Source organism: Delphinus delphis, chromosome 19 (assembly GCF_949987515.2).
Source record: "Delphinus delphis chromosome 19, mDelDel1.2, whole genome shotgun sequence".
Classification (NCBI taxonomy): domain Eukaryota; kingdom Metazoa; phylum Chordata; class Mammalia; order Artiodactyla; family Delphinidae; genus Delphinus; species Delphinus delphis.
The window spans coordinates 43,898,283-43,925,571 of NC_082701.1; the positions used below are offsets into that span (position 1 = coordinate 43,898,283).

A 27,289-nucleotide genomic window follows, 5' to 3' on the forward strand; every position below is an offset into this window, starting at 1 on the left:
GGCTGAAACCATGCACTCAATACAATTAAAAAAAAAAAACCAGCATCAAATTTAAAATATATTTTTTCTCTTTAAATGATTTTTTTTTTTTTTTTTTACCATTTTTCAGGGGATACCCCAGGGAGAGGGACCCATAGCCAGCTGTGTCTCCTACTGCCATTCTCCCAAGTGAGCTTGGCACAGATTGGGGAGGGGCTGATTCCCCCCACAGCACTAATACCTCTTTCATACAAGGCAGTGGAATGAGGAACAGAAGATCAGCCCCTCCCCTCCACTTTCTGGCACAGAGGGAGAGCAGTTACACTTACAAATATATATATATTTTTTATATATGTCTATTTATAAAAATTTATCACACTTGATCAGAGCTGTCCCCCCACCCTTTCAGTTGAACCCAAGGGAACCAGATACTAGCCGTGGGGCCATTCCCTGGGCCTTGCTCTCTTGATGCCTCTCTGGCCCTGGGCCTGCTGATCAGTGTGAGGTAGAACTCAGAATTATTATCCACCATGTTCTGCAAGGAACAGGCCAGCTGCTAAAGAGCAGCGCCTCTATCCACAGTACCCTGTGGGCTCCTGACCCCCACAAATCCTAATGGATGAAGGGAAGCACCTCCCACCCCACAAGTCCCTGTGGCCTGAGCCAGAGTCAGATCCTGTACTGCAGCCTCTCTTGAATTGCCGGATCACTTGCGCCTGCCAAAGATGGACTTCTTCCCAGGATTCTTGTTGCCCACACTTAAACCGATGAGGAGCCGGGCTTTCTCCTCCTCTTCCTGCTGCTGCACGTTGAGGTCCGATTTAGTTTCCAGCTTTCCCCGGACTTCAGACCCTGCTGCAGGCTTCAGCCTTAGCTTCTCTTTGATGACCTGATAGGTTAGAGAGGAGTAAAAGGGAAGGTAAATATTAATGAGACAGGCAAAATAAATCAAGTGGACCAAGTCAGTAAAGATTTATCAAACTTACATGAAGGCACAATGGGGCAATTCAAATTATAAAATGATCTCTGCTTTCAAGAAGCTTACAGTCTATTAGAACCCACTCTAAACATGAAGTTGTGCCAGCCCCCACTTCCCTAAAAATCAACAGTAGTTAACATATATACAGCAGTCAGTAAACATTCAGTTTAACCATCTGAGCAAAGTCATGGAGAGGACAGGGATAAAAGTCACTCACTTCATTCACCTGCCCCTTTCCCAAGGCTGCTTGTTAATACATGCATCTTACAATGAAATGCTCCTGAGCAGAGGATCTGCTTGCCAGCCCCTGCTAACCAAACAGCCATGAATTCTGCCGGGATACCTGGGCAACCAGGGCTTTGCGGCTGTCCCTCTTGACAGCCATGGCAAAGTCTAGCCATGTCCATGTGTTGTTGTGGTACTCCAGACAGGGCAGCACCAGGTTAAGGTCGCCCCAGTCCACACTGTTCTTCTCACCCTGCAGGAGGGGGAGGGAAGAGAAGAGAAAAAAATATATCAGCTGCCAGTTTTAGTCCAAGCCAGTGAGTCCAAGTCTAGTACCTTCCTGCAGCAGCAACCTACAGATACCTATTTCCCCTTATCTCAGTCTGGTACTGATTCCTGAGGGCAGCAGAGGGAACAGATTTATCACCCACAGACAAGCTTCACAAGCTGAACTATCTCTGTTTTTAATCTCTGATCTTATGCGGTGCCGTTCCCATACTGTTCTAAAAAGTGCTGGGGGCGCTTCCCTGGTGGCGCAGTGGTTGAGAATCTGCCTGCCAATGCAGGGGACACGGGTTCGAGCCCTGGTCTGGGAAGATCCCACATGCCGCGGAGCAACTAGGCCCGTGAGCCACAACTACTGAGCCTGCACGTCTGGAGCCTGTGCTCCGCAACAGGAGAGGCCACGACAGTGAGAGGCCCGCGCACCACGATGAAGAGTGGCCCCCGCTCGCCACAACTAGAGAAAGCCCTCGCACAAAAACAAAGACCCAACACAGCCAAAAATAAATAAATAAATAAATGAAATTTAAAAAGTGCTGGGGAAGGGCAGACCTTGTAGCTGACGCACAGTGGAACCTGTGGGATCTTTATGTAGATGAAGGAGTTGTTCATGGCAGCTCGCTCTTTCATCTTGTCAATATCATCCACAGGGTGCTAGGAAAGAAAGGAAAGAAGAGTGTGCCCCTGAAGCCATCACAGAAAACTCAGGACCCCAAACATCTCCATCTCCTTTCACCCCTGGAATAGACCCAAAGGAAACAGAAAGAAATCCCCAGCCAGGCCAAACAGTGTACCCCAAGACTCTCCCATTTTTCTATCATCAGGGGCATGTCTGATACCTCAGGTGCTTTGCGAAATGACCTTCTGACCCCAGAACTCCGATTCAAGCCCTGTGCCACACCCTTCCCAGGGCCCAGTGGTGCTGCGTCATCTGTTGCAATCAGTTGCCGAGGCTTCACCACTGGTATTCCTATAAAAAAGCAAGTACACTAGCTGTTGTCCTCTTGCTGAAGCCTCAGCTGTCTCTGGGGCTGCTACCTCAGTCTTCTGGAGCTCCACCATTAAAGTTCTCACCAGTAGTCACCAGTTTGGACTTATCTTCTTCATCACCAACCTCGTCATCTTCCACACTTCGTCCAGGAAAGAAAAAGCCCATTATTCTATGAAAGAACTGGTGTGTCAGCTGGATGGTGAGAGGCACCACATTTACCTAAAGAGGAAAAAGGCTGAAGAAGCAATTAAGCTCAGACATCATCCCTCTGTTTACCTACCCCTAACATAACAACGCACAGATAGTTTTTAACTGCCTTTTGTTCCTGGGTCCCCAAAGGACTGTTTACTAACCTCAAAGTGCTCCTTAACAGAAATACCCCCAACGGGGGGCCGGACTTTGCTGAAGAGGCGAAGAGCTAGCTGTCGCCCAGACTGGCAGGAGCTCTGGGGCCGCAGGACTACCTGTAGAATAAAGAGTAATAAATCAAGCCACAAATCCTCTGCAGAGGAGAGACGAAGCAATGGTCTTGCTAAGCTGGGCAAGCTTCCACCATCTCAGATCCCATTGTTTCCCATAGTAGGTTTATGTGGAAGGGTCACTGCAAATGCCCAGTGTTAGGAAGCATGGGAATGGGCTAGGAATAGGGAAATAAGACTTACCTTATAGACAGCATTGGGGAGGAGGTTGTTCATAGTGAACCAGCCCAACTCCAGAAGATGTTCTGCTGTGTCATCAGATTTATTCACCTATAAAGACAGATTCCCCCACCCCCACCCCCAAACCACTATAATAAGCTTTTCTCAGGAGCTTGCTAGAGTACTGCTACATATATCATTTGTTTTCATGGCCAGGGCACTAAGTGCCTGCAGTACTTTCCAGTCACTGTGACATTCAAAACTGGTCTCGACTTATTTCCAAATGGCCCTGGGGGGTTGGAAGAATAATGAATAATGTCCTGTCCTCCACGCCATGGGTAACTGCAGGAAAGCTGAATGCCAATATGGAATTAATGATTCTATTCTAAGCTGGACTTGGAAGATTACTTCCCTCTGAGCCACATTTCTAGGGATAACCTTATTCAATAAGGGAAGCATTTGATCAAGCTCATCTATATATTATTTAATATTACAAGCAAATGTGTATGAGCGGCACTCTCTGCTCATGTTTCTATCATTATTAATAACCATTAATACCATCATTAACAGTCATATAATAATCAGTCCCTTTTTGTTTATCTCTTTTTGTGAGTTAAGACTCCTGAGAAAGGTCAATGCCTCTCAATACAGCTGTCTTTGTGTGACTGTATACACCCAATACCTTGCTGTAGAGGAACCGCTGCAGCTCCAGTTCAGCAATTCCCAGCTGTCCATCTTCCTCTGTCAAGCGCCATCGTGCCTGAGCAAAGTAGAACTCGGTGCGGCGGACCACACTCACATCTTCTTGCTGCTTTCGCAGCTCCATCTTGTTGGCCTGCTGCAATTGGAAATCCTTAAAACACCTATAAATAGATAGGAGGGTCAAAGCCAATAAGGGCAACAGCATTTGGGTTAGGGGTGGGGCGGAATGCCCTAGAATGATGCAGGAGGTAAACCCAGAGATGGACCTATTCTAGAACAGCTATTCCCTAAATTTTTTCACTGGATTTGTTGCTCCTCAAACCCTGGGCCATGGGAGCACAAATCCCATCTTTAGTTCTACAGCTTCTTGAAAAAGTAGTCTGTTCCTACTAGTAACCCCTATGATTGTATCTGCAATTGTGTTCCTTACTGATCAACTTCAAGACATTTTATTTTTAGTTTAGTTGCACAGTATCAAGGCAACAAAAATGATCTTTCCGAACTACCTGTTTTTCTCCTTTCCCCGGAGGTACTCTAGTAAGGATCCTAAGAAAGGGCTCTCCTGTTCTCAACCTGTTGGCCAAGTCCAACAAGACTCATTCAGGAAAAGGTGCCTGAATCTACTACATCAGCCTTTGATAATACACACTAGACCTAAAGACTTATCAGAACACAGGCAAAAGAAATCGACTCCAGCTGGGGCACTGGAAAAGGGCTGGAAAGAATGCTGTGGCACCTGATGAGGATGTTAAGCTCTTCACTTTCCAGCTGTAGATTGGCCTTCTCCTGGTTTAGCTGCAACTGAAGCTTCTGGTTCAGGTCAAGCAGGTTCTCATTCTTGCTGTCATCCTGCAAAGACTAGGGAGCCAGATAAGGAGAAACTGAGAGATTTCCCTTGTCCTAGGAGACTTCCCTGTCCTTAGATTGCCCGGGAGACTACCTTCATGATAGAATACATCTGCTTCTCCAGCTGCCGTATCTGGGCCACATGCTGCCGCACAGCCTCCTGTAGGTGTAATATGCTGCTGCGCTGCTCCTCAGGATTGCTAGAGATCTCAAGCTGGAACCTGACCCGCTGCTTCTTTTCACTATGCTCCTAAAGGAATGGAAAAGGAAATGAACAATAGACAAGTCTTGTAGTAAAGTAAAACAGAGAAAGGAACAAGAAATGATGATCTCTTCTGGAAAGCTCATCTTTCTCTCTCACCATTAGTGAGAGTAAGGGGTGAGCCAATGCAGAAGATTTGACAATGTGGATTTCACAATAAGCCAGTCCCACAGGGTAGGGGTAGAGGTGGGAAGTGGGAAGTAGTTTGTTTTCAGAGGTATGTAAGTGACTGAGTAAAGAACTGACGAAGAAAAACAAGTAAACACCTCTACAGTCTTAGGGACACTCAGACCTTTCCTAAATAACTAAAATTTCAACTGCTGCTGCTCACTAAAAGAGGATGTACTAACCACAAAGCCCTTTTTCAGTCTGAAGCATGGCTTTTCTTACTGGACCCCAAATAAAGCACAAGGTCTGGTGATTCCTGTGAGACTAACTGGCATTCTATAAGGGCCCATACTCACCTTCCGCTTGGGTTCTACATGGAGCAGCAGGTTGTTGACGATATCCAGGATCATGGCATACTGAGCCGGGTTTGTGGAGATTTCCAGCTCATGGTGGATGAGGGTGAAGGTATCCACAGCCCCTAGGTAATTGTTAGCAGCTAAATAAGAGACTCAGTTTCTCCCTAAATGTCTACCCCATCTCCTAACCCATATCTAGAACCACTTATGTTACTTAACCCCATAAAAGGTCTTGGTGAGATATGCTCATGGGTAGAAACATGTGCTTATTTCAGAGTCAAACAATATCCATTCATTCCAGTAAGTTTTTTTTTTTTTTTTTTTTTGGCCGTGCCTCACCCTCGCAGCATGTGGGATCCTAGTTCCCCAGCCAGGGATCCAACCCGCACCCCTTGCAGTGCAAGTGTGGAATCTTAACCACTGGATCGCCAGGGAAGTCCCCCATTTATACCAGTTCTATTCTCTCCTAACAGAACTTTAAAAATGTAAAGCAAAGTGAAATGTTAATGCCCTAGGCACACTGGGACTCTTAGTAACACTTCTGCCTCAAAACCACTAAGGAAATAACTGCTTTCACAAGTTCCCTAGTCCTCTCCTAAAAGCCTTTCAAAGCCTGAATACCTTCCTGCTTCTTTAGGAGATCTTCCTTTTCCTGGTTCTCATGAACCTCAGGTGGCTTAATCTGAGTTGCCAGCTCAGGATCAATGTCATGGCTGTAACTAATATAGTACATTCGGCAGCTGCAGCGTGAAATGATCCGCTGGACTTGCTGGGCTTGTTGCGCCTCAGCTGGCTGGTTCCAATCTGCGAAGAGGTAGGAAAGAGATAAGAGAAAGACATTCTCAGAAGAGGTATTGTGAGAGCCTCCCAGCTATGCGTGATGTCTAGGGAACTCCAGACACTTGCTTTCAACATAGCCTAACACAAAGTGGTCCTATTCCACGTACATTAATCTTACAAACAGGTAAGGAAATGAGGCCCCTTAAGGATGCATGTCTGCTCCTAACCACGTAATGGGGGAAGAGGTGAGAACTGACCTGTGGTAGTGGTAACCATGCCTCCCACTGCCTGCCCGCTCTCCATCAGCTCCTGCACAGAGTCCAGACTACGCTGCCGGTGCTCCTCAATATTCTTTACCTGAAGACAGGGATACAGGCACCTTTAACTCCTGGGGGACCAGGACCTTGTCCTGCACAAGCTCCATTATATATCTCCATTATATCCACTATACAAGTTTAACACTATCTAGATTTTCACTGCCTGGAATAGCTTGAAGAATCTCCCAGGGTAAAGGACATATGTCCCTCTCTCCTGACCCAAACCACCCAATTCTCCAAACCCAACTGAGTTACATGCACGTTTTGCCAGGCCTCAGGCCAGAAAAATACAAGCTAGGTTAAAACCAAATCATGTCCCACCTCACACCCATTAGGATGGCTACCAAAAAAAATCAGCAAATAAGGCAAGGATGTGCAGAAATTGGAACTCTGTGCACTGTTGATAAGTAAAATGATACAGCCACTGTGGAATTTCCTCAAAAAATTAAAAACAGAATTGCTGTATAATCCAGCAATTCCACTTCTGGTTATATACCCAAAAGAATTGAAAGGAAGGTCTCAAAGAGAAATTTGTACTCCCATATTCATAACAGCATTATTCACAATAGCTAAAAATATGGAAGTATCCCAAGTGTCCATCAGTGGATGAACGGAGAAGCAAAATGTGGTATTATACATACAATGGAATTCAGGTTTAAAAAGGAAGGAAATTCTAACACATGCTACAACATGGGTGAACCTTGAAGGCATTATACTAAGTGAATAAGCCAGTCACAAAAGGACAAATATATATGATTCCACTTATATGAGACACCTAAAATTTATATATATATATAAAAGAGAGGTATTTAAGAGTAGTCAAAATCACAGAGAGAGAAAATAGAATGGTGACTGCCAGGACCTGGGGGAAAGGGGAAGTGGGGAGTTACTGCTTAATGGGTATAGTTTGTTTTTCAAGATAAAAGTAGTTTCAGAGATGAATGGTGGTGATGGTTGTATATTATGAATGTACTTAATACCACTAAACTGTACACTTAAAATGGTTAGGATGATAAGTTTTATGTTAAGTTTATTTCTTTCGTTTTGGCCACGCTGCGTGGGATGCAGGATCTTCGTTCCCCAACCAGGGATGGAACCCTTGCCCCCTGCAGTGGAAGCACGGAGTCTTAACCACTGGACCGCCAGGAAAGTCCCTTTTTCTTTTCTTTCTTTTTTTTTTAAATGTTTATAAATTTTATACTATGTATATGTTATCACAATTTTCAAAAATGGAAAAAAATCAAATCATGTCATGGGCAAAAAAAATTCATCGAAACCAATGACTTCCCACCCATTTTGGTATTCGTGTGTTTGTGTTCTTGCTGTTTTCTGTCTTCAGACCATTGTGACACTGTTGCCATGGGGGAAGGGAACTGAATTCTTTTGACACTCTCTGCCACGCTGAAGTCAAAGTGAATAGAATGAGTGATATGAGAAGAACATAAACAATCTGTCAAGTCACAAAAAAATTCATATAGGAAAGGCAAGATCAAAGTCTTTCCCACCTAAGCCAAGGACATTCCACTCTAATGCTAATATCACAGCCTGAGAAAAAACGAGTTCACTTGCAAAAGAACGCATGCCTAAAAGAAGCAGAGGCCCAGAAAATGTCAGATCTTCCATAGTTCATCCTGCTTATCTTTGCGTGAGTAGTTACCACCTTCTGTGCCTATCTCCTGAGACTACTGGTAAAGGGTACTGCTTGCCTGAACTACAACTGTAATATACCAGCAGGACCTTTCATATTACCAACAACCTGACCCTTACTTGGCTTGACATCTGATTAAATGCTTATTACTTATATAACTCATATAACTTATACTTGGGGTTGAGCCTTAAGGTCATTGGAGTAAGAAGTACCAGCCAGGGAGGAGGGAAGAGGGATTAGCTTTATCCCCATTGAGTAGAATGAAAAATGAAGTATTCACATTGGTCCTAATCGGATGTAGCTGGATCCAGTAACTCATCTGAATGTACCATGCCCAGCACAATGCGGACGCTTAACACCTGTTAAATAAGTAACCACAATGCAGAATATTGGCTAGGTACATCTCATAACCATTAGATCTCCCAATAAATCTGATGCAATTATATCACAGAAATTATAGTACAAATTTAGTTTTACCAAGATGCTGAAAAGAAATTTATAGCTTAGTCCCTGCCAACTGCTCACAATCTCACCTTCTAACAAAAACATTATCTTGACATACACTAAGGCTTCCTCAAACATACTGACTTAAAAGAATAAAACTGGGACTTCCCTGCTGGCGCAGAGGTTAAGAATCCGCCTGCCAATGCAGGGGACTCGGGTTCGAGCTCTGGTCTGGGAAGACCCCACATGCCGCAGAGCAACTAAGCCCGTGCACCACAACTACTGAGCCTGTGCTCTAGAGCCCGCAAACCACAACTACTAAGCCCGCGTGCCTAGAGCCCGTGCTCCGCAACAAGAGAAGCCACCACAATGAGAAGCCCGCACTCGCCGCAACTAAAGAAAGCCCGCGCGCAGCAACAAAGACCCAACACAGCCAAAAATAAATAATAAATAAATTTAAAAAAACAAATAAGACTACTTTCCATCTGAATGAAGCTTTGTATTTTTCAAAGTACGTTCTCATTTGATCCTTTCAACAGTTTTCTGAGAGTGAAGTATTAACTCAATTTTACAAATAAAGGTGACTTCCCAAGGGCTCATGGCTACTAAAACAGCAAAGGTGAAATCAGAACTCACATAATAACCTGCCTCCTAGACAAGCAGTCTTTCTACTCAACCTTACCGATTTGCTGAAATGACCAATCATCTTCATCAGAGAGATGAGAGAAAGGGCAGATAGAGAGCTTATCTAAAATTCTGACTTACTGCCTGTTTTTTCGGCTGCCTGCTGATTAGTGTGATCTTATTAATAGGGGTCAGCAATCTCAAAAATAAAAAAGTTCTAACCCATTTTATTCTCATGTAGGGAACTGAGAATCTCCCTTGCAATGAAATAGAATAGTATGAGATTTAAAAAACAGAAAAAGCACTATGTGTTCACAGATCACAGGCCAGAGACTGCCAACAGTTTCTACATTCAAGTGTTATCATCAGCCTCATTATTCTGCCAACCTGGTAGCAACAGGTACTGTCAAGGATCTTGCAAGCTATTTTGGCGAAAGGGGCCAACTATGGAAAACTGGAGATACAACGGGCCTTCCCAGCCCTGCTGACTAACCTCTAACCAGAGCTGTCGGCCATCCTGCTCAGTGGGGCTGCTTTCAGTGGTGGCAAAGTACTGCATGCCATCCAGTAGGCAAGTCCAGGATGTCTTTTGCTTCAATGTGTCACCATACCAGGCTGGATGGTGTTGGCACTGCAGCAGCTGGGCTTTGGCAGCTGACACAATGACACAGCCTTCTGTCTCCGCTCCACGAAGAACCATCTACGCCAGAGACAGAAGCAGAGTCACAGCACCAGGGCCACAAAGAATATGGAAGGTTAGTGAAAGGGCCTGTAGCAATGACTGCAGCTGGGTCTAATTCTGGCTTACTGAGTGCACGCTACTGGTTTTTAGTAATGGAAGTGATTATCCACGATACCTGTTAGAACAATTTTTTGGAGCTCTACCCACCTATTCTTATTTAGAGGTGGGAGAAGGTAAACACATATGACTATGATCTAGCCCTATCTTTAGGTGCTCTAGTAAAGAGAAGGTACCTGGCAGTTGACCAGTTCAATAAGGCAGTTTCGGTTATATATGTCATCCGTCTGGCAGGCAGCAATGCCACACAACTGGTCACTCACACCTGACTCCTCTTCTGTGAACACTACAAACCTATCTGTCTCTTCAATCAGCTTCTGCAACATGTAGGCACCTGGCAGAGAAATATGAAGTGGGGGAAAAGCCACAGAGTCAAAGGGATAGAGAACACATCCAGGGCCAAACTGATCTTCCTTCAATTTCTCTAGAATGTATTCTCCCCAACCTGCAACTCCAGCCCAGCCCACTCCACCCCTTGACCCCTGGGTAAGGGTTGTCATTTCACTTTCCTTCAATTTTAATAAAAGTAACAGATTCCCAAGAGAGACTTAGAAATGCCATCTAAGTGGTAGCAATCCTTTCTCTTAGGCATATCCACCTCTGAATTACTCTAGGATCTTTTTTCCTTCCATTTTGTTCCTTCTCCTTTTCATTTCATATTGTTTTAAATGCTATTTGTTTGTTGACCACTCCTTTCCACATAAACCACTCCCCTGCCATCAGTGTCACTGTTCTAGCTCTACTGCTTTCTCTGATTATGACTTTAGATCCTCTACCTTCTCCCAGGTTTTAGAGATAAGTATATCCCCTAAGGTCTGTCCTTGGCCTGTTCCCTTTTCTTTTTTCTAGAGTTTGTCCAACAGTGTTGTGGTTAAGAGCACAGAATTAGACTAGTCTGCCTATGTTCAAGATCCTATCTCTGCCAGTTACTTGATTGTAACCTTGCTTGCTTTAACCTCTGTCTCAGTTTCCTCGTGTGTAAAATAACACTAACTATCTAATATGGTTGTTGAGAGAATTAAATGGAATAATAATACATAAAGTATTTCGCAGGGTACCTGCCACACAGTAAGCAACTATTATCTCCTTGGCATTAACTCTTAGTTCTATGCTGAAACTCCTAAGTCTCTACCTCTAGCCCTAAGCTTTTAGATCCTCATTTCCACCTGTTTTTTAGACATTACCTAGAGGTACTACTTACACCACAAACTTAGCATGTCCAAATACGAACTTAACAAACCTATACCTCCCCAAACCTGTTTATTAGCCTCTGGCTCTCCTAGTTACCATCAGGCCAGTCACCAGGCTCAAAACCTCAATCATTATCACTTTATCCCTATTTTAACTCCCTCTTCCCACCAGCTGCCAAATCTCTTATACACATAATAACATTTCTATTCATCCCCTCATCTCTATTCCCACTGCCTCTACCTAATTCAGGCTCTCCTTTCCTCTTGCTGAGACACCATAATAGCTTCCTAATTTGTCTCCCCCACCTCCAGTTTCTTTCCAGTCGTCTTTCCATTGCCAGATTTATCTTCCTAAAAGTAAGATTCTAATGACACACCTCTATTCAAAAACCTTCAGTAGTTCACCACTGTTTACTGAATAAAGAACAAAAACTCCTTAGCCTTGTATTTTTGATGGTCTACCTGCAGTTTTCCCTTCCAGCGTCTTCACCTGTAGCTCTACTCTATGCCAACCCAAACAGACTGTTCACTCTGCTCTGAACACATTGAGCTTGACCAACTCCACTCCTTTTCAGGATGTTCCCTTTGCTTTTAATGCCCTTGCTCCTCATTTCCACATGTTCAAACCATACTAAGCCTTCAAAGTCCAGCTCAAATGCTACTTCCTCAATAAACCCTTCTCTGATTATAGTCCCTCCTTCACTACAGTCAAGAACAGCTCACATATTCTTTAATTTCTCTCTAGCGGCATTTATCATTTTTCACCTTGTTCTTAAATTCACCATGAACTTGCATTCCTCTGTACTTGTTGTTCCCTCTCCCTAAAACGCCCTCTTTTCTTTCTTTGTCTATCAAACTCTTACTCATCTTTTAAGACCCATCTCAATTATATTATCTTCTCTGTGAAGCCTTTCTAGACTTCCCTATGCTGATTTAAATACTTTCTTCTTGAACATTCTTATAAAGCGTCTTCATGACTCTCCCCACACACACCCCCAACTGTGCTGCACAGCATGCAGGATCGTAGTTCCCTGATCAGGGATCGAACCCGTGCCTCCTGCAGTGGAAACACAGAGTCTTAACCACTGGAGCACCAGGGAAGTCCCTCATGACTCTTAGTTTCAGAGCTTCCCCCTCATCTTTACATCCCTAATGTCTACGGTCATGTCTGGTACATTATAAACCCTCAGTAAAGCTAAAAAGTGAATCTATGAATGAATTGGAGTGATTGAGTCAGTGAATGAATGAACTAATCTTAGCTCATCCAGAGACGATAAACTTGTTGAGTCAAGTAAAATATCATATATTCTGTATCTCTCACTAAACCCAGCACAGTGCTCTGTGCCTATTAAGTACTCCATAAACGCTTATTGACTGAACAAATTAATTCATCAAAACACAAAACAATTCTCTAATCCTTTGTTTCTTTTCCCTAGTCATTGTAAGTCATCACTCCTTCCTGATCCTCTTCTCCTGGCCAAAGGACCAGACAGTTTTTTTTTTTTTTTTTGGCCACACAGCACAGCATGTGGGATCTTAGTTCCCCAACCAGGGACCGAACCCGTGTCCCCTGCAGTGGAAGCGTGGAGTCTTAACCACTGGAGCACCAGGGAAGTCCCATGGACCAGACCCTTTAATGCCCCCATCACTGCTATATAAGACTTAGGTGGCCTAATATGGAAAAACAAGTTTCATCTTTACACACAGATCGAACCAGTCATAATTTAGTCCTTCTCAAACTCCTGTCCGAGCCCACATACATATTCTAAACCTAACCCTATGGAGTCTCGTCTCCCCCAGCTTACCTCCTGAAGACGCCTTATCAGGCTGTCCACTAAAGCTGGGAGTGTTGACAGGAGGTGGGGCTGGGGCGCTGGTCGGAACACTCTGCTTTGGCTTTTTGGCTGGCATCTGGGGATCAATCTTTAACCCCTTCAGAGCCTCAGTAGAGAGATTACGTTTGAGTACAGCTGCCTTTTTGTAGCCATCATATAAACCAAAGGCAATGTCCCGATTGGTGGTTGTCCAAGAAGCCCGTAAATCTACCAAGTGCAGCTGATGTGTGTGAAAAGCAGGATCCCCAACTCGAGTAGAGAGCTCCTAAGAAACAGGAAAAGAACCTCAGAGTAGCATGGAAATTCCCAACATTCCTCCTAGACCACAAATGCAGAGATAAAAAACATGCTTGTTGAGTAACAGACCTGTTCTGAGGGATACAAGACAACCCTAGAGAAAGAAAACCTAAGTGGTCTTAGTGTGTGCACTAGATTACACTCTGACTATATCCACTGTATTTTAAATGACTCAGAGAATTTCAACTAAAATCCTTCCTTAATTGTGTGTGTGGGGGTGGGGGGACCACCAAATAAGGCACTAGAAGCAAAAAGTTTCACTCTATTTCCTGAAGAGCAAGAGACTATCTTTACAAGGAGAGGGAAAGAAAGGAATTTTCAAAAAGAGGGATGCTGATACTAGTGAGTGCATCATAAAGTAACAACATATATAATTAGAGTGTAGTTTAGGAATATCACCAGGGACTTAGCCTGAAACCTACTGCTATGGACTGAATTGTGTACCCACACCAAATTCGTATGTTGAGGCCATAATCCCCAATGTGACGGTATCTGGAGATAGGGCCTTTAGGAGTAATTAGGTTTAGATGAGGTCATGAGGGTGGGGCCCTCATGACAGGATTAGTGTCATCATAAGAAGAGACATAAGAAAGCTTCCTGCTTTTCCTGCCAGGTGAGGTCACAGTGAGAAGGCAGCCATCTGCAAGCCAGAAAGAGAGCCCTCACTGGAGGAACCTGGTCCTCACCAGGACCATGCTGGCACCTGATTTTGGACTGCCCAGCCTCCAGAAGTGTGAGAAATTTCTGTTGTTTAAGCCACTCAGTTTATGGTATTTTGTTATGGAAGCGTGAGCCGACTAAGACACCTACTGATACAGAAAAGGCAGTAAAGAGAATGTGTCAGGCGGTACCTCCTCAGCTGTGCGATTGCTGTGCCGTTGGTAGGTAAGGGAGGACAGGCTCAGTAGGTGGGTCTTTGTTACCAAGGGATCAAGGCAGTGGTCAGCATTCTCTTCAGTGGGCGAGGCCATCAGGTAAACAGTCACCTGACTTAAGTCACTAACCATCTGGGTCACACTCCAGTCAGAGATGAGGCGCCGCATCACTGTGCCCGCTGAGAAAAAGAGGCATACAGAGCCCATGCAAACCAGTACAGAACAGTGTGGGACAGAAAGAGGAGGGAAGGGAACTGAGAAAGAGGACAAGGAATAGGCAAGGACAAGTGGTGGGAGCCTTTGATCTTACCTTGAGGTATAAGCCGCTGAGTTCCCCGAGTGAAGACGTGGCCCTGACTGCACTCAATTTGGATGCCACGTTGCTGGGCGAATGAGGCCCAATAATGCACCTGGCAACAAGAGAGCATAACACTGAATGAAGGATGGCATCAGAGAGACGATTCAGAGACCCAGTAAGAGAAAACAAGAAAACTAGAGAAGGGGAACAGAACTGCAGATGTCAGCAGCACTGTCAAAGCTGACCTGCAGCTGGGGAAAGAGTGCAGTATAGGAAAGCTGCTTGTAGTGCTGGCCAAGTTTCTTCTTGCTGGGTTTCAGGTTATTGAAGAGCTTTCCCCTACAAATAGGCCTTGTGACACTAGTCCAAGTTGCCCAGAAGTTCTGCATCCAGCGCAGGGTGCTACTATACAGCAGAATTCGGGGCTGGGATATTGCTGCAAAGGAAACGACAGACATTTCCTAGCTGTGGTTAAAACACAGAGACGAAGCTAAATCCTTCCCTAGCTTCAGGTTTTAGAGATTTAAAAACCCAAACAGCACTCAAGCCTCACACTCAATATCCCCAACACCCTCTCCTTTCAAAGACCCAAGCTCCCTACTTTCACCAATCCTCTTCCAAAAAAACATCTTGACCCAAACCCTCCTTTGCTCTTTTCCTATCCCCTCTCCAGAGGGTCAGCTGAAGTCCTTGGTGTCTAAAGTTCATCCTCCCAAGCCCTTCCTCCCCGCTGCCCCAGATCCAAGCCTCACTTCCACTGTGCCGAGTCAGATCCATCTTGATGGAGAGATTGAGGTTCTCAGAGCGAAAGGCCCGGTAGGAGTCATGAAGCTGGCCCAAGGGCACCTCAGGCAGGAACTCTGGGGCCCGTAGAGTGACACCATGGTGATCATGGGGGTTCCCGTGACATAGCCACTGCAGGTCCAGTGTCATGCAGAGGTCAGGCAGGTGAAGGAAGCAGCAGTCATCATACCTGGCTCACAACAGAGCCCTGGCCCTTAGTGCCCTGGTCACTTGCAGCCCCTCGGCTCTTCCCCTCTCCCCCCACCCTGAGTCCCACACCCTGTTGAGGCCCCATCTATCACCCCACTCACTTAGAGGCTGTTCTCACGTTGACATCCAAGTCACCCTTGAACACAAACTGACCAGGTTTCCAATGAAAAGACAGCTGGTTCCACTCCCAGTGCATATTTTCAGTTGTGTTGTATGGATCCTATAACCACCCCAAAAACTTGGTCAGATATGAATAAACATATCACCTTCACCTCCCAAATCAGTACCTTTCTCTCTTCCCCCATGTGCTGTACAAGCCCCAACCATACCATCCTAATAAGAAAACAGTTCCTCTGGACCCCTCACCTCAGTAGCCAGCTGGTGCAGGTTTGCCTGTTCAATGTCCATGTGCCAGTCCCCATGGAACAGAAGACGGCTCTTGTCCCACCAGGGCAAGGGTGGGCTGGGGTCAGCTGAGGGCTTGGTCAAGAGGTCCACAGACTGGCCAATCAGTGTCCAGGCTGGATCCCAACACGGGCCCCATACCACTGTGTACTGGAAGATTTCCGCTGGGGTAGAGGAGCAAAGGGCACAGCCTGCTATACAACTTCATCCCTCTCTTCTCCCTTCACTCCAGAAAGGCTTCAGCTCATCTCCCACCCCAGCCATCACCAACATCTCAGTCAAATCATTTGCCCTCCTCTACTCACAGTGAAAGTCGTGATAGAATTTGAGTGGGGGCATGTTCCTCTCCACTGCCACATTACCCCATGGAAGCCCCAAGTGCAGGATTTGACGCCGACGCGAGCAAGGCTGACCGCTCTGCTCGGTGCCCACAAGTCGACCCATCAGCCGCCAGTCACGGATCTCAAACAAGTACCGGGGATAGTCTCTTATCCGAACTGTTATTATAGAGAGGATACACACCAGCTACTCAGGAAACTGTCTTAGCACTCTCGGGCACTTTCCCCCCCGCTACTATTTTTACCCATCTATTGATATTTTACAAGATCAACTTAGAGAATAAGAGTTGGCAGTCGGCAGCAAGACTGAAAAAGTGCACGGAGACCCTGAGCAGACAGTGAGGGGAATAACACTGAGACCCAAGAGCCGCACTAACCCTGAAGATGACTGTGTTAGTACCTTTGTGTTTAGCCAAGCGGTTTCAGGGTGAAATTCAGGAACAAAGAAAGGGAAGAGGAGTCCACCCATCCCACTCCACCCACCCCAAAACAGCCACATTTCCCAATATAACTGAGCTCCTCTGTAATCACTCAAAGACCTCCCTGGACAAGGGGCAACACTAGGCCCTGCAAATAGGGAAGTACTACTTACCCAGAAATGTCTTGACACTGCACTTGAGCATACGACACCACTGGATGACAAGATCTACCCCCTCCGCAGGAAAAGGGCTGCCTGGATCAAGCTCTCGAACCTGCTCTACCACACGCTCAGGCCCGTGGAAGGAGGCATCTGCCAGAGCCACCAGCTCTAGCCCTGCCAGGCTCCAAGTGAGCAGTGCCCGGCGCATGGGTGTGTTGCCATAGAGACGACGGGAGCGCTGGATGTAGATTTCGATGTTTTTATGCTCCAAAGAGGCATAGAGCTCCTCAATTTTGCGGGCAGGCAATAACTCCCCATGCTGCTTCCGAAGAGCAGCCACTTTGGCATCCAGCAACTGCAGCCTTTTGGCACTCTCCTTACTTTCATCCTTCATCAGTTCATAGTTATCACGAAGTTTCACCTCAAAAATATCATCCAGGAAAACCCATGAGAAGTGCTGAACCTTCAAGAGTAGATCAGGTGGGAGGTGGGCAGAGCTTGGAGAAGCCTGAGAACGAGTTCCTCCATGCAGTCCCTTCAGCCATTTCTGAACTCCCACAGCCTCATCCAGAGTTCGAGAAAAATCATACTGATAAGGAAACTCCACTGAGACTGAACCCAGGGAGAGGAGCCAAACACGGTTCCGGAGGGTCTGCAGCACAGGGAAGGGGTTCCGGTGGAGGATCATCTCCTCCAGCTCAGGCAGCAGCTGCACCTCCACCTCCTTGAAGTTGAAGATGCTATTGCCATCGAACCCAGCAGCCAGCTCTGGGCAGTAAGCCTGCAGTGAACCCCCGTGCCGGCTCAGAGACACACTCTCTGCAGCCAGGGTAATGAACCTGTCCTCAGCTACAAAAGCTGTCAGCTTAGCTGTGCTCACCTCTAGAGTCAGGTTTAGCAGCCGCTTTGGAGGAGAGGGCTCAGGGGGACAGCCTTCTGGCTCACAGGCAGTCTCTGGAGTCTCTAGTGCAACAAGTGGAACAGTCTCAGGAAACAGAGTGGCTCTTAGTAGGTCTCGGCACTGCAGGGTGGCCAGGATATGCTGGTACAGGTACATGTGATCTGGAGGGCTCCAGAGTAAGGTCAGCCCTGCACCACACTGAACCTTTAGAGAGCAAGAGAAAAGGATCTATCAATTACAATGTCCCAGAACACAAGAGACACACCTGGCTCAAGAACCATCTCCACTCAGAAGTCTCTCCTGAGTCATCACATTAATTACCCCCTTGTTTTGCTCCTCTTTGCACTAATAAACTGAGCTAACAGTTCTTAACTTATACTTACAAGCACTTACACTTTTTTTTTTTTTTTTTGCGGTACACGGGCCTCTCACTGTTGTGGCCTCTCCCGTTGCGGAGCACAGGCTCTGGACGCGCAGGCTCAGCAGCCATGGCTCACGGGCCTAGCCGCTCTGCGGTATGTGGGATCTTCCTGGACCGAGGCACGAACCCGTGTCCCCTGCATCGGCAGGCGGACTCTCAACCACTGCGCCACCAGGGAAGCCCCACTTACACTTTTTAAGTCCTCCTCAACTGGATTCTAAATTGCCTGACAGTAGAGGCCATGTATTTTATTATTTTTTTTAACATTTTTTTTTTGGATGTGGACCATTTTTAAAGTCTTTATTGAATTTATTACAATACTGCTTCTGTTTTATGTTTTGGTTTTTTGGCTGTAAGGCATGTGGGATCTTAGCAGGGATCAAACCCACACCTCCTGCATTGGAAGGTGAAGTCTTAACCACTGGACTTCCAGAGAAGTCCCGAGGCCACATATTTTAATTCTGGTATCTACCACAGTACATCCAGTATATATACATGTACTCAATAAGTTATTTGGCTTTATGTTTCTGCTCATGAGTTATCTTTCTATAACAACCACACTCTGTAAAATAACCATTGCAACAATCAACTGGAAAATGTTTCATGCATTGATTGCACCTTGACTTAATTCTTAAAATGTATAAAGAGTACTGGTCACACAAGTTAATACAGCAATTGACCTATGGGAAAGTATGCCTCAAACAAGGGAGTAAAGACCTTGTCAGCTTGAAAAACAAAGTCAATTCTCAATAGTTAAGCAGAGAAAATTTAAATCCCAAGACAAAAAAATTCCTTTGAGTTCCAATCTCTGAAAAGGAAACTCTTCAGTTTCCAAAGGAAGCTGAAGTCTGATGAACAGGAACATATCCCACTCTCCCCTCAAGAGGGCCTTACATCTGTCTGATACTCTGAGGAGAAAGATATTGGGAAGCCTCTCAAAACTTTCCAGTGCCCCCATCTTCAGATCTCTTCCAGTCTTTTGATGAGCTGAGTGCTTCAATAAAATGATACCAGATCGTGACCTTTAAAAGCCCTATATTTTTCAGATATATGCACTGAAATCTTTACAGTTGAAATTATATGTCTGGTTTCTGCTTCAAAATAATCCCAGAGAAGAAGGCAGGGATGACTGCTCAGAGTTTAGCTAAATGAAGCTCGTCGTAAGTTGGTAATTATTGAGGCTGGATATGGATGCATGAAAGTTCGTATATTCTCTCTAGTTTTATATATATTTTAAACTCCACATTAACAGTTAAAAATGTACAGAACAAGGGCTTCCCTGGTGGCGCAGTGGTTGAGAATCCACCTGCCAATGCAGGGGGCATGAGTTCAATCCCTGGTCTGGGAAGATCCCACGTGCAGCGGAGCAACTAAGCCTGTGTGCTACAACTACTAAGCCTGTGCTCTAGAGCCTGTGAGCCACAACTACTGAGGCCGCATGCCACAACTACTGAAGTCCACGCGCCTAGAGCCCGTGCTCCACAACGAGAGAAACCACTGCAATAAGAAGCCCACGCACTGAAACGAAGAGTAGCCTCCGCTCACCACAACTAGAGAAAGCCCACGCGCAGCTACAAACACCCAACACCCAACACGAGGTGTTATATTTCTCATAGGTGAGTTTCACAACATGACTCAAGACTGGAAAATGCTCTAAGCCTAGGAAAAAACCAACCTGACTCCACCTCCCCACAGAAGCATTACCTCTAGAGAGCGGATGCTGCTGTGATAGGTGATGGAGAGCATGGAGAGGCTGAGCACTGGAGTGGGGATGTCAGGAGCCTTACAACAGGGTTGCATCTTCTCTGTGACCGACTTCACCAGCGCAAGCACAAGTCCTTGAACACCCAAGGTGGAGGTTTCAGCACTTCCCAGGACGGTCAGTGTGTCCAGTCGGATCTCTGAAGCACCTAACATCCAGAAACCATGTCAGGCTTGGTTCTCAGCTCTCAAATGGCAACTTTAGTCCTCACTCTCCCTCCTTCCTTATTCCTTTTACTCTAGCTATCCTTACTCCCCACACCTTCCTAACCTCATTTCTCATGTTTTAGGGAAGTTTTTCCTCTCCCATTTTAACCTAACTAGATCTGGCAGGGCCAAAGAAGTTCCCAAACTCCTACCAATTCCCCAGAGGTATATCAGTTACTCTCTAGAACTAGATACACAAAGAAATAAAAAACTAACTGCATCTCATTCTCTTGATCAGATATCAAAGCTGTCTTTTTCTCATGCACCTTGCTATTTGTAAACCCTTAAGAAACATCAAGAAGCCCAATAGTTATGCAAGACCTTCCAACATTTCATGCCTCTAATTTAGAAAATTTTCATATAATTGGTCTTATTAAGTGAGAAGGAGCAGCATAATCTGCTTAGGTTACAAGCCACCCACTTCAGTACAGATTTCCTGTCCCACTTACCGACCAGGGCAGAAAGGGTGAACAAGTTCATGTCCTCCACCTTCAAGTCCACCTTCCACAGTAACGACACAGATTCCCCAAATGAAGATTCCCTAGAGACAGCTGACTTCCCAGATTGTGGGCCCATCAAGGACAATATCCGAGAAAGACACTGAGCACAGGTATCTGATACTTCTACCTGCAGACCTCGGATGGTACAATCAAGAAACAGGGTGTCTGACTGAGTGCTGGACAGGCCCAGAGGCTGGTTATAGCTACCCTAGAAAAGAAGCAGAAGGACTCCATCAGAAGCATGCCAACACACAGTTCCGTAACGCACTGATGCATCGTCTGCTGCCAAAAAAAGATGCTCAGTGCTCTAAAGCATGGTAGGATGAGGAAACTTCACCGGCTACTATTCACCAAAGTCCCCACCTACCTGTAGTGTGAAGGAGTCCAGGACAAGCGCCTCACCCCAAACATGCATATTGGGTGGGTGGGGTGCCCGCTGAATGTGGGAGTCACTGCCCACCCGCCAGCAGAGGTGGTCCACAGTCAGGACACCCCGCTGATGGATACTTTGTGGTCTCAGGTGTTGGTAATCTGAAAAAAGAAGGTGGGAGAGAGGAGTTCTTTGGAGCCACAGTGGCCATCAATTGGGCCGAGCTCCACTAATGAACAGATTCTTGTTCCTCTTCCATTGCACAGCCTTACCCAGAGAGATGGAATTGAATCCCAAGGCAAAGGGTGGTGTATCTCCAAGCTGAATGGAAACGTTGACATTGGAGATGGAGGTGCTAAAGATGATAGGAGCCAGGATTTGAGGGAAGGTTCTGCATAGGGATAAGACATCACTGTTTGATAAGGAAAGAATTGCAACTTCCTACTATGTAACAGACTCCTGAATCTCACAAAAGACAGGGTGAGTTTTGTTGTGATTCTCAGGATGGGAGGCAACTAGAAAAAAACAGACTGAATTCATCAGTTCGCTCCCACTCCCAGTGATAATCCAGAGACTTATTAGGTTGAACCAGATGAAACTGCCATTTTCGTAGATCGAATGTGATGAAATCAGTATATCTTATGATTTAACTTACTACAATCAAAAGCATCGCTTCCGAACTGACCTTAAGTTCTCTATGCCAACACAATGCAAGTACTACACAGAGTCATGGCACTGCTGACATGATCTGTCACCTTATAATCTAAGGCAGACAAGATACTGTTATCATTTAAGTTCAGTTCAACAAATGTTCATTTCGTATAACAAGGAACTGTGCTGGGCATTGAGGACATAAAAGCAAAGAGGATGTCATTCTACCACCAGAGTCTAGTCTAACAGGGAAGATATATAAAATAGGTTTGCTACCGAGTCTGAGCTACTGAAACTGAGATTTAAAAAGCTCAAACAATCAGGGACTTCCCTGGTGGCACAGTGGTTAAGAATCCGCCTGCCAATGCAGGGGACACGGGTTCAAGCCCTGGTCCACGAAGATCCTACATGCCGCAGAGCAAATAAGCCCACGCACCACAACTACTGAAGCCCGTGCGCCTAGAGCCCGTGCTCCGCAACAAGAGAAGCCACCGCAATGAGAAGCCCGCACACCACAACGAAGAGTAGCCGCCACTCGCCGCAACTAGAGAAAGCTCAAGCGCAGCAAAGACCCAACGCAGCCAAAAATAAAAAATAAAAAGATCAAACAATCAAATACATATTTAACACAAAATGCCACTTTAGACCAAAAAATCCAGGAATCCACCTGATAAAATGGTGGCTGAAAAAGATTACACTGACCTTTTTTTCGTTTGCTTAGTAACAGATGAACTAGACTCTTGGGTCTCCAGGGCTAGCATGTGCAGCCAGTGAGAGAATTCCAGATGCCGGTAATGAATAATACAAGTGTTCAGAACCAGGGAGGCTGCGAGGTCAATGGTGGTCACCTGGAAATAAGAACACCAGAACTGTGGGCTTCGGTTTAATTTCATTAGCTCATGATGCGACGATGCACAGAGAAAGAAGAAAAGGAATGATTCTTGGTCAACACACCTGCACACTAGCTTTGAGGGAGTTGAGGCAGACAATGCGCTGGCGGCTCTGGGACAGCAACAACCCATCTGTAAGGGCAAAGGGCAGATCAGAAGGAAACACTGGGAGGGCAAGAGGTAAGACTAGGAGAGAGTAAGAGGCAGGCAAGGAGATGAACAGGTCACCAACACTATTTTCTTTCAGTATGTTGCCACCTCCCCTTCCTCGGTTACAGTGATATTAAATTAAGAAGACCAAGTGGGGCATTGGGGAAGAGTGTGTCTGGTCCTCCCATTCTCTCTCAGTACCAGTATCCCCACCCATGGACCTTTCAGAAGGAGTTCAGTGCTCATCTGTGCCATATCAGAGTTTGCTGTGAAGCTTCGAAGGGGCAGCTGATCCTCATCACGGTGGTACAGGAAATGCAGCAGCTTCAGTGTCCAATTGAGGTGCCTGGACCAGAGACAGACTCTGGCTTAGAAATATGTGGGATGCTATTCCTACTCCCTTTATCCCCTCAGACAAGCTCAGTGCAGCTACTAGGCTGGTTATGGAGACCCCAGCACATAGCTCCGACTATCTCTCTCCACACTTCTGTCAGGAGAGATCTCACCTCTTTTGACTATTCATGGACAGCACCACACTTGTGATCTCCATCTTCACCTTGATTTGGTCTGGCAGCTGCTGAAGGAGGTACAGGCCAGGCAGAGTTGGCTCAGCCAAGTTCTCTATCACCTCTGAAAACATGAATGAATAAGACAAGAGCCATCAATCCTTAACACTCAAGTCTCCCAACACGCTGTGCCCTCTTTGGCCAAATCCTCCCATATGAAGTAGGCTAAGCAAACACCCAATCTTAGGTCATAACGCAAAGATCCCAGAGATCCAGGGACTTGCTGTACTTCCTTCCCCAGAGTCTAAAAAACAGTATGGAAAGCAGGTTGTTACAATGAAAAGAATATGGACTTTCGGGCCAAATAATTTAAACCCCATTTTCACTACTGACTAGCTAGGTGATCTCAGTCAAGTAACCTATCTAATCTTCCTAGGCTTCAGTTTCCTCATTTGTGAAATGTTAAGGAGTTAGTACAGGAACATACACAAAACACAAAGTACAGGTCTAATTCATGATAATTACCCACTAAATGTTAGTTCTTTCACGCACCACAAGCAAATGCCCTATTTCCTCTAGCTATCCTCAAAGGCCAGGGTCAAAGGCCAAGGCACTAACAAATCACACCTGAACAAGCGGTGAGACCACTATTTCTTTTCTACTTCCAAAATAACCCGAGAACAGGGAAGCTAAGAAGCTCACTGACTGGGGCTTTACCTGAACAGGGAACAGGCTTGGATGCCAGGCCTGGGCCCTGGCGCAGCAGCTGACTATGGAAGAGGCCCTCATGCAGTTCAGCATGGAGTGTCCACACATCCACAGTGATCGCCTTCAGCTGCCGGCTTCTGATGCCCACCTCTAGACACAGCTTTAGGGTAAGTGAGAGCTCCGCTAGACAGGTGTTCTCCTATAGGGAAGATACTCCTCTAAGGTGTGAACGCGTAGGGAGCTTGGGATCAAAATGCTGTGATCTGGAACACATCCTTGAGGGAACCCCATAGCACACAGAATCTGGAATGTAAGCCCTAAGCTCCTTCATACCTCATGCCCAGAAGAAAACAAGGCATCTGAATGACCATGGCATACTCACCAACTGGCCACTCTTTAGAACTTTGCTGTTGATCTGACTTAGGCTCACCTCACATTTCAGCCTGGGAAAGGAAAAAGATTAACAGCACTTGGCCCCTTTCCTCACCATTTACCTTCAATCAGGCTTTGTGGGCTGGAAGGCACAAGGCAAGCATTAAGTGCCTAATCTTACTCTCTCCTCAAATTACACAGAATGAGAACTTGACACCTTGATAAGAAAGCCCTGACATCCACCCACCCTAAAACAACTATAAGGCAAGAAAGGGACTAGCAAACCTTCTACCCAGTGCTTACCTCTTCCCATCACTATCCAAAAGAAAACTGCTATCTCTGATCTGAATATGCCACAAGGATTCAGAAGTAGCCACCTTGAGAACCATGATGTTTATAGAATCTACATGAATGGAGAACAGCTGAAAAAAAGATGCAAAAATGAACGATAATTAACATCAAGGCAACGTCCTTCCTTTCCAGTGGAAAAAGAATAAGAGGCAGCTCTTAGTATTATGCCTCAAATACAGCAAAAAAAAAATCCACCCATGACTCCACAGCCAGCCATTCCTACTTCAGTCCAGCAAAGTGGGAAAGTAGTCTCACCTGGCAGAAGATCTTCAATAAGGATGGGCTGAAGGACAGCTCCTTTTGGTGCACCCCAGTACTCTGGGAGAATGGGGCAAACAGGCCAGAAACCTTCTGTAGGTCTGTTCTGATACGTACTTCGCCGAAGCACAAGGCCACATAGTGTCTGCCCAGAAGAGAAATCTCACTGCCATCATGTCCATCCCTTCCATAGCAGTCTCTTCCCCTCCCTCACATTCACCTTCCCATCCTCCCTAAAAATGTAGCTCAAATCATGGAAGATAGTCTCATAGTAGTTATCAATATCTGTCCCACAAAACAATAGCTTCAAGGCTAATCCAGAGACATCAGCAAGAACCCACTTCCCTCCTTGGGCTGTGAGGCCTCTGTAACAGAATCTCATTTTGCAAACCACAATCCCAAAATATTCCCCAGGAGGAGAGTGAGGTGATAGGGTACTCACGGCAGATCATGGCTAAGGAGTTTGCTGGAAATCCACAGGCTATCAATTTCCTAAAACAGTGTGGGAAGAAGCTTTGTACACTAGCTGCTAGGCAAGCCAAGAGCAGCGTGACAAGATAGGAAGGGGTCTAAGGAGAGGAGGACGTGCTATAGCCCTTCCACTAAATATTCTCTATCCCATTTCCACCAGCTTCTCTCCTCGACACTATATCCTGTTCCTCTAATGACACTGATTGAACTTGTTTAGTATTTCTCTTTTATGGATATGTTGCCCCGTTTCCCCTCTTACATTAGAACAGTAAGCTCTTCTACTTTCTGTTATCTTTGTTCTGTGCTTTACTTCTGTATCTTTCTTACATGCCCTGGACACCCTGTGCCTTATAAGCATTTATAAAAGAACTTGCATCAATTCCAGTGTTCCTAAACTAGCTCTAAAATCATCTTGGCAAAGGGATGGCAAGGCCGGGGTTAACTAGGAAAGCCACCAGAATATTTTAAAAAAGGAAATTAAAAGTTGAAATTCAGTTGGATCAACCCAAATACATTCCCAGGAAGTTTCCTAGGACTCACCACTGTTTGCTGGTGCTGCTGAAACTTAAGACTGACATTTTGAATCCAAAAAAAGGAGCCAATCTTTAGTTCTGCCTGCAGCTTCCGCTGACACCACTTGGTGGCCAACCGGACCACAAGCCACCTGCAGAAAAATCCTTGTGAGTTCATAGGACCCTCTCCCAATTATCGCCTCCGTCACCCCCTGCGGGTCCTAGAAGGCCATGCAAAGGGACATGAACTGGAGGTGGATCTTCTTGGCAACCCTCCTGTCTCCCAAAACACCACTCTGTCACATACATTCAGCCACGCTGATCAGGACCCTAGCCCCAGAGTGTCCCCTCCACCCAGATGAAACGAGCCGAACTAAACTCCACCTTTTAAGTTGGAGACAAAAGAAAGCAACCCCTCAAATCCTCAGGAACCCCAGAGGTAGAGAGAAGAGGCCCCAACAGGAGTCGAAGTACAGGCATCCGTGCCAGATGTGCCATCACATAACCCGCAAAAGGTCTCCTTCTCCGCCCTCCAGACAGGTGTCTGCGGGAAGGCAGTGCGGGCTCACACCAGCCCGGCTCAAATGCCGCTCTCCCTGGGCAGCCAAACCTGTTCCGGCTCCCCAGGGCGAGGCTGCAGGTACCCTTCGCGCTCGGGGAAGGGGACGTTCAGGGGCATGTGGATGGGGAAAGAAAAACCAGCCAGCCGGGGCCCCCCTCATTCACACCCCTATCCGCTCCCCAATCTCAGCATCTTCTCAGGCCTCGCCCGCTTGCTCAGTCTCCCCCCACTCTCGGTTCCTCCGCGCCAGCTCCGGTCGTACGCCCCGGCTCGACCCCTCCCCGCGTTGCGCGCCCCCTCCTCGGCCCCTCCCCCTCCGCTGCCCGCCCACCTCCCCCAAGACCCTTCCCCCTCCCGCGCGCCTCTTTCCAGCGCGCGCCCACCCCTCAGTCTCTTTTCCTTCCCTTCCCGCCATCCCCCCCACACACGCCGTAGCCGGGATCCCCTCACCGGCCTAAGAAGAGGGCGCTAAGCGTAACCAACAGCAAGGCCAACAGCGCAGAGAAGAACAGGGGCATTCCGGCCCCGGCCCAGCCTGGCTCCGGCCCCCGCCCTGCCGGGGCGCCCCTCCCGCCCCGCCGGCTCCGAGCTGGGCCGCCGCGGGCCGACCGGCAGCACGCGCAGGGATGGCGCTGGGCGAGGAAGCGTTGGCGCGCGTGCGCCCCGCCCCCCCCCACAGCCCGCCAGCCAGCCAGCTGTCTCCCTGCCGCGCCCCGCCCGGCGCCCGCGATCCAGTGGGGCCGACCGGCTGCGTGCGCGAAGTGAAGGCGTGGCTCCGGAAGGAGAGCGATGGGGAGCGATGGGGAGCGGCCCTCAAGCGGACTGACACACAGGCCCCGCCCCCGGGCGCACCCTTCGGGACCCGGAAAAGGGAACCTGGGGTTTGCCAGTGACCTGGGCCTGAGCC

The 27,289-nt window shown here is 46.7% G+C and overlaps 1 protein-coding gene across 5 annotated transcripts; it reads right to left on the reverse strand.

Annotated features, from left to right (window-relative positions):
- Positions 1–45: 45 nt before the first annotated feature.
- BLTP2 (bridge-like lipid transfer protein family member 2) lies at positions 46–26,934 on the reverse strand. 5 transcript variants are annotated; one of them, XM_059997613.1, is made up of 39 exons: positions 26,833–26,934; positions 25,849–25,972; positions 25,280–25,329; positions 24,835–24,982; positions 24,532–24,650; positions 24,239–24,299; positions 23,866–24,016; positions 23,149–23,272; positions 22,864–22,988; positions 22,557–22,624; positions 22,305–22,450; positions 21,224–21,342; positions 20,949–21,112; positions 20,531–20,789; positions 19,818–20,023; positions 16,804–17,896; positions 16,179–16,370; positions 15,835–16,037; positions 15,570–15,688; positions 15,228–15,448; positions 14,721–14,911; positions 14,488–14,587; positions 14,154–14,356; positions 12,976–13,270; positions 10,157–10,314; positions 9,675–9,881; positions 6,406–6,505; positions 5,990–6,172; positions 5,369–5,490; positions 4,737–4,892; positions 4,533–4,654; positions 3,777–3,957; positions 3,119–3,205; positions 2,810–2,920; positions 2,540–2,675; positions 2,305–2,435; positions 2,018–2,119; positions 1,302–1,436; positions 46–868 (listed from the first exon to the last, which is right to left on the reverse strand). In XM_059997613.1, exons 1-39 carry the CDS (start codon positions 26,898–26,900, stop codon positions 686–688), a joined length of 6,663 nt encoding a protein of 2,220 aa, XP_059853596.1. In that variant the 5' UTR covers positions 26,901–26,934; the 3' UTR covers positions 46–685. The 5 variants fall into 5 exon arrangements, 4 of the variants coding, with proteins under 4 accessions (XP_059853596.1, XP_059853595.1, XP_059853594.1 ...); XM_059997612.1 differs by having other exon boundaries at positions 4,533–4,645; positions 23,866–24,055; XM_059997611.1 differs by having other exon boundaries at positions 23,866–24,055.
- Positions 26,935–27,289: the final 355 nt, after the last annotated feature.

Coding starts and splice junctions, on each gene's coding strand:
- BLTP2 (XM_059997611.1), bottom strand. CDS start 26,900: ATGCCCCTGTTCTTCTCTGCGCTGTTGGCCTTGCTGTTGGTTACGCTT. Junction 22,451..22,556: donor CCCTCAAAGCTAGTGTGCAG/GTGTGTTGACCA, acceptor TCTTATTTCCAG/GTGACCACCATTGACCTCGC. Junction 21,113..21,223: donor ATTCAATTCCATCTCTCTGG/GTAAGGCTGTGC, acceptor TTCTTTTTTCAG/ATTACCAACACCTGAGACCA.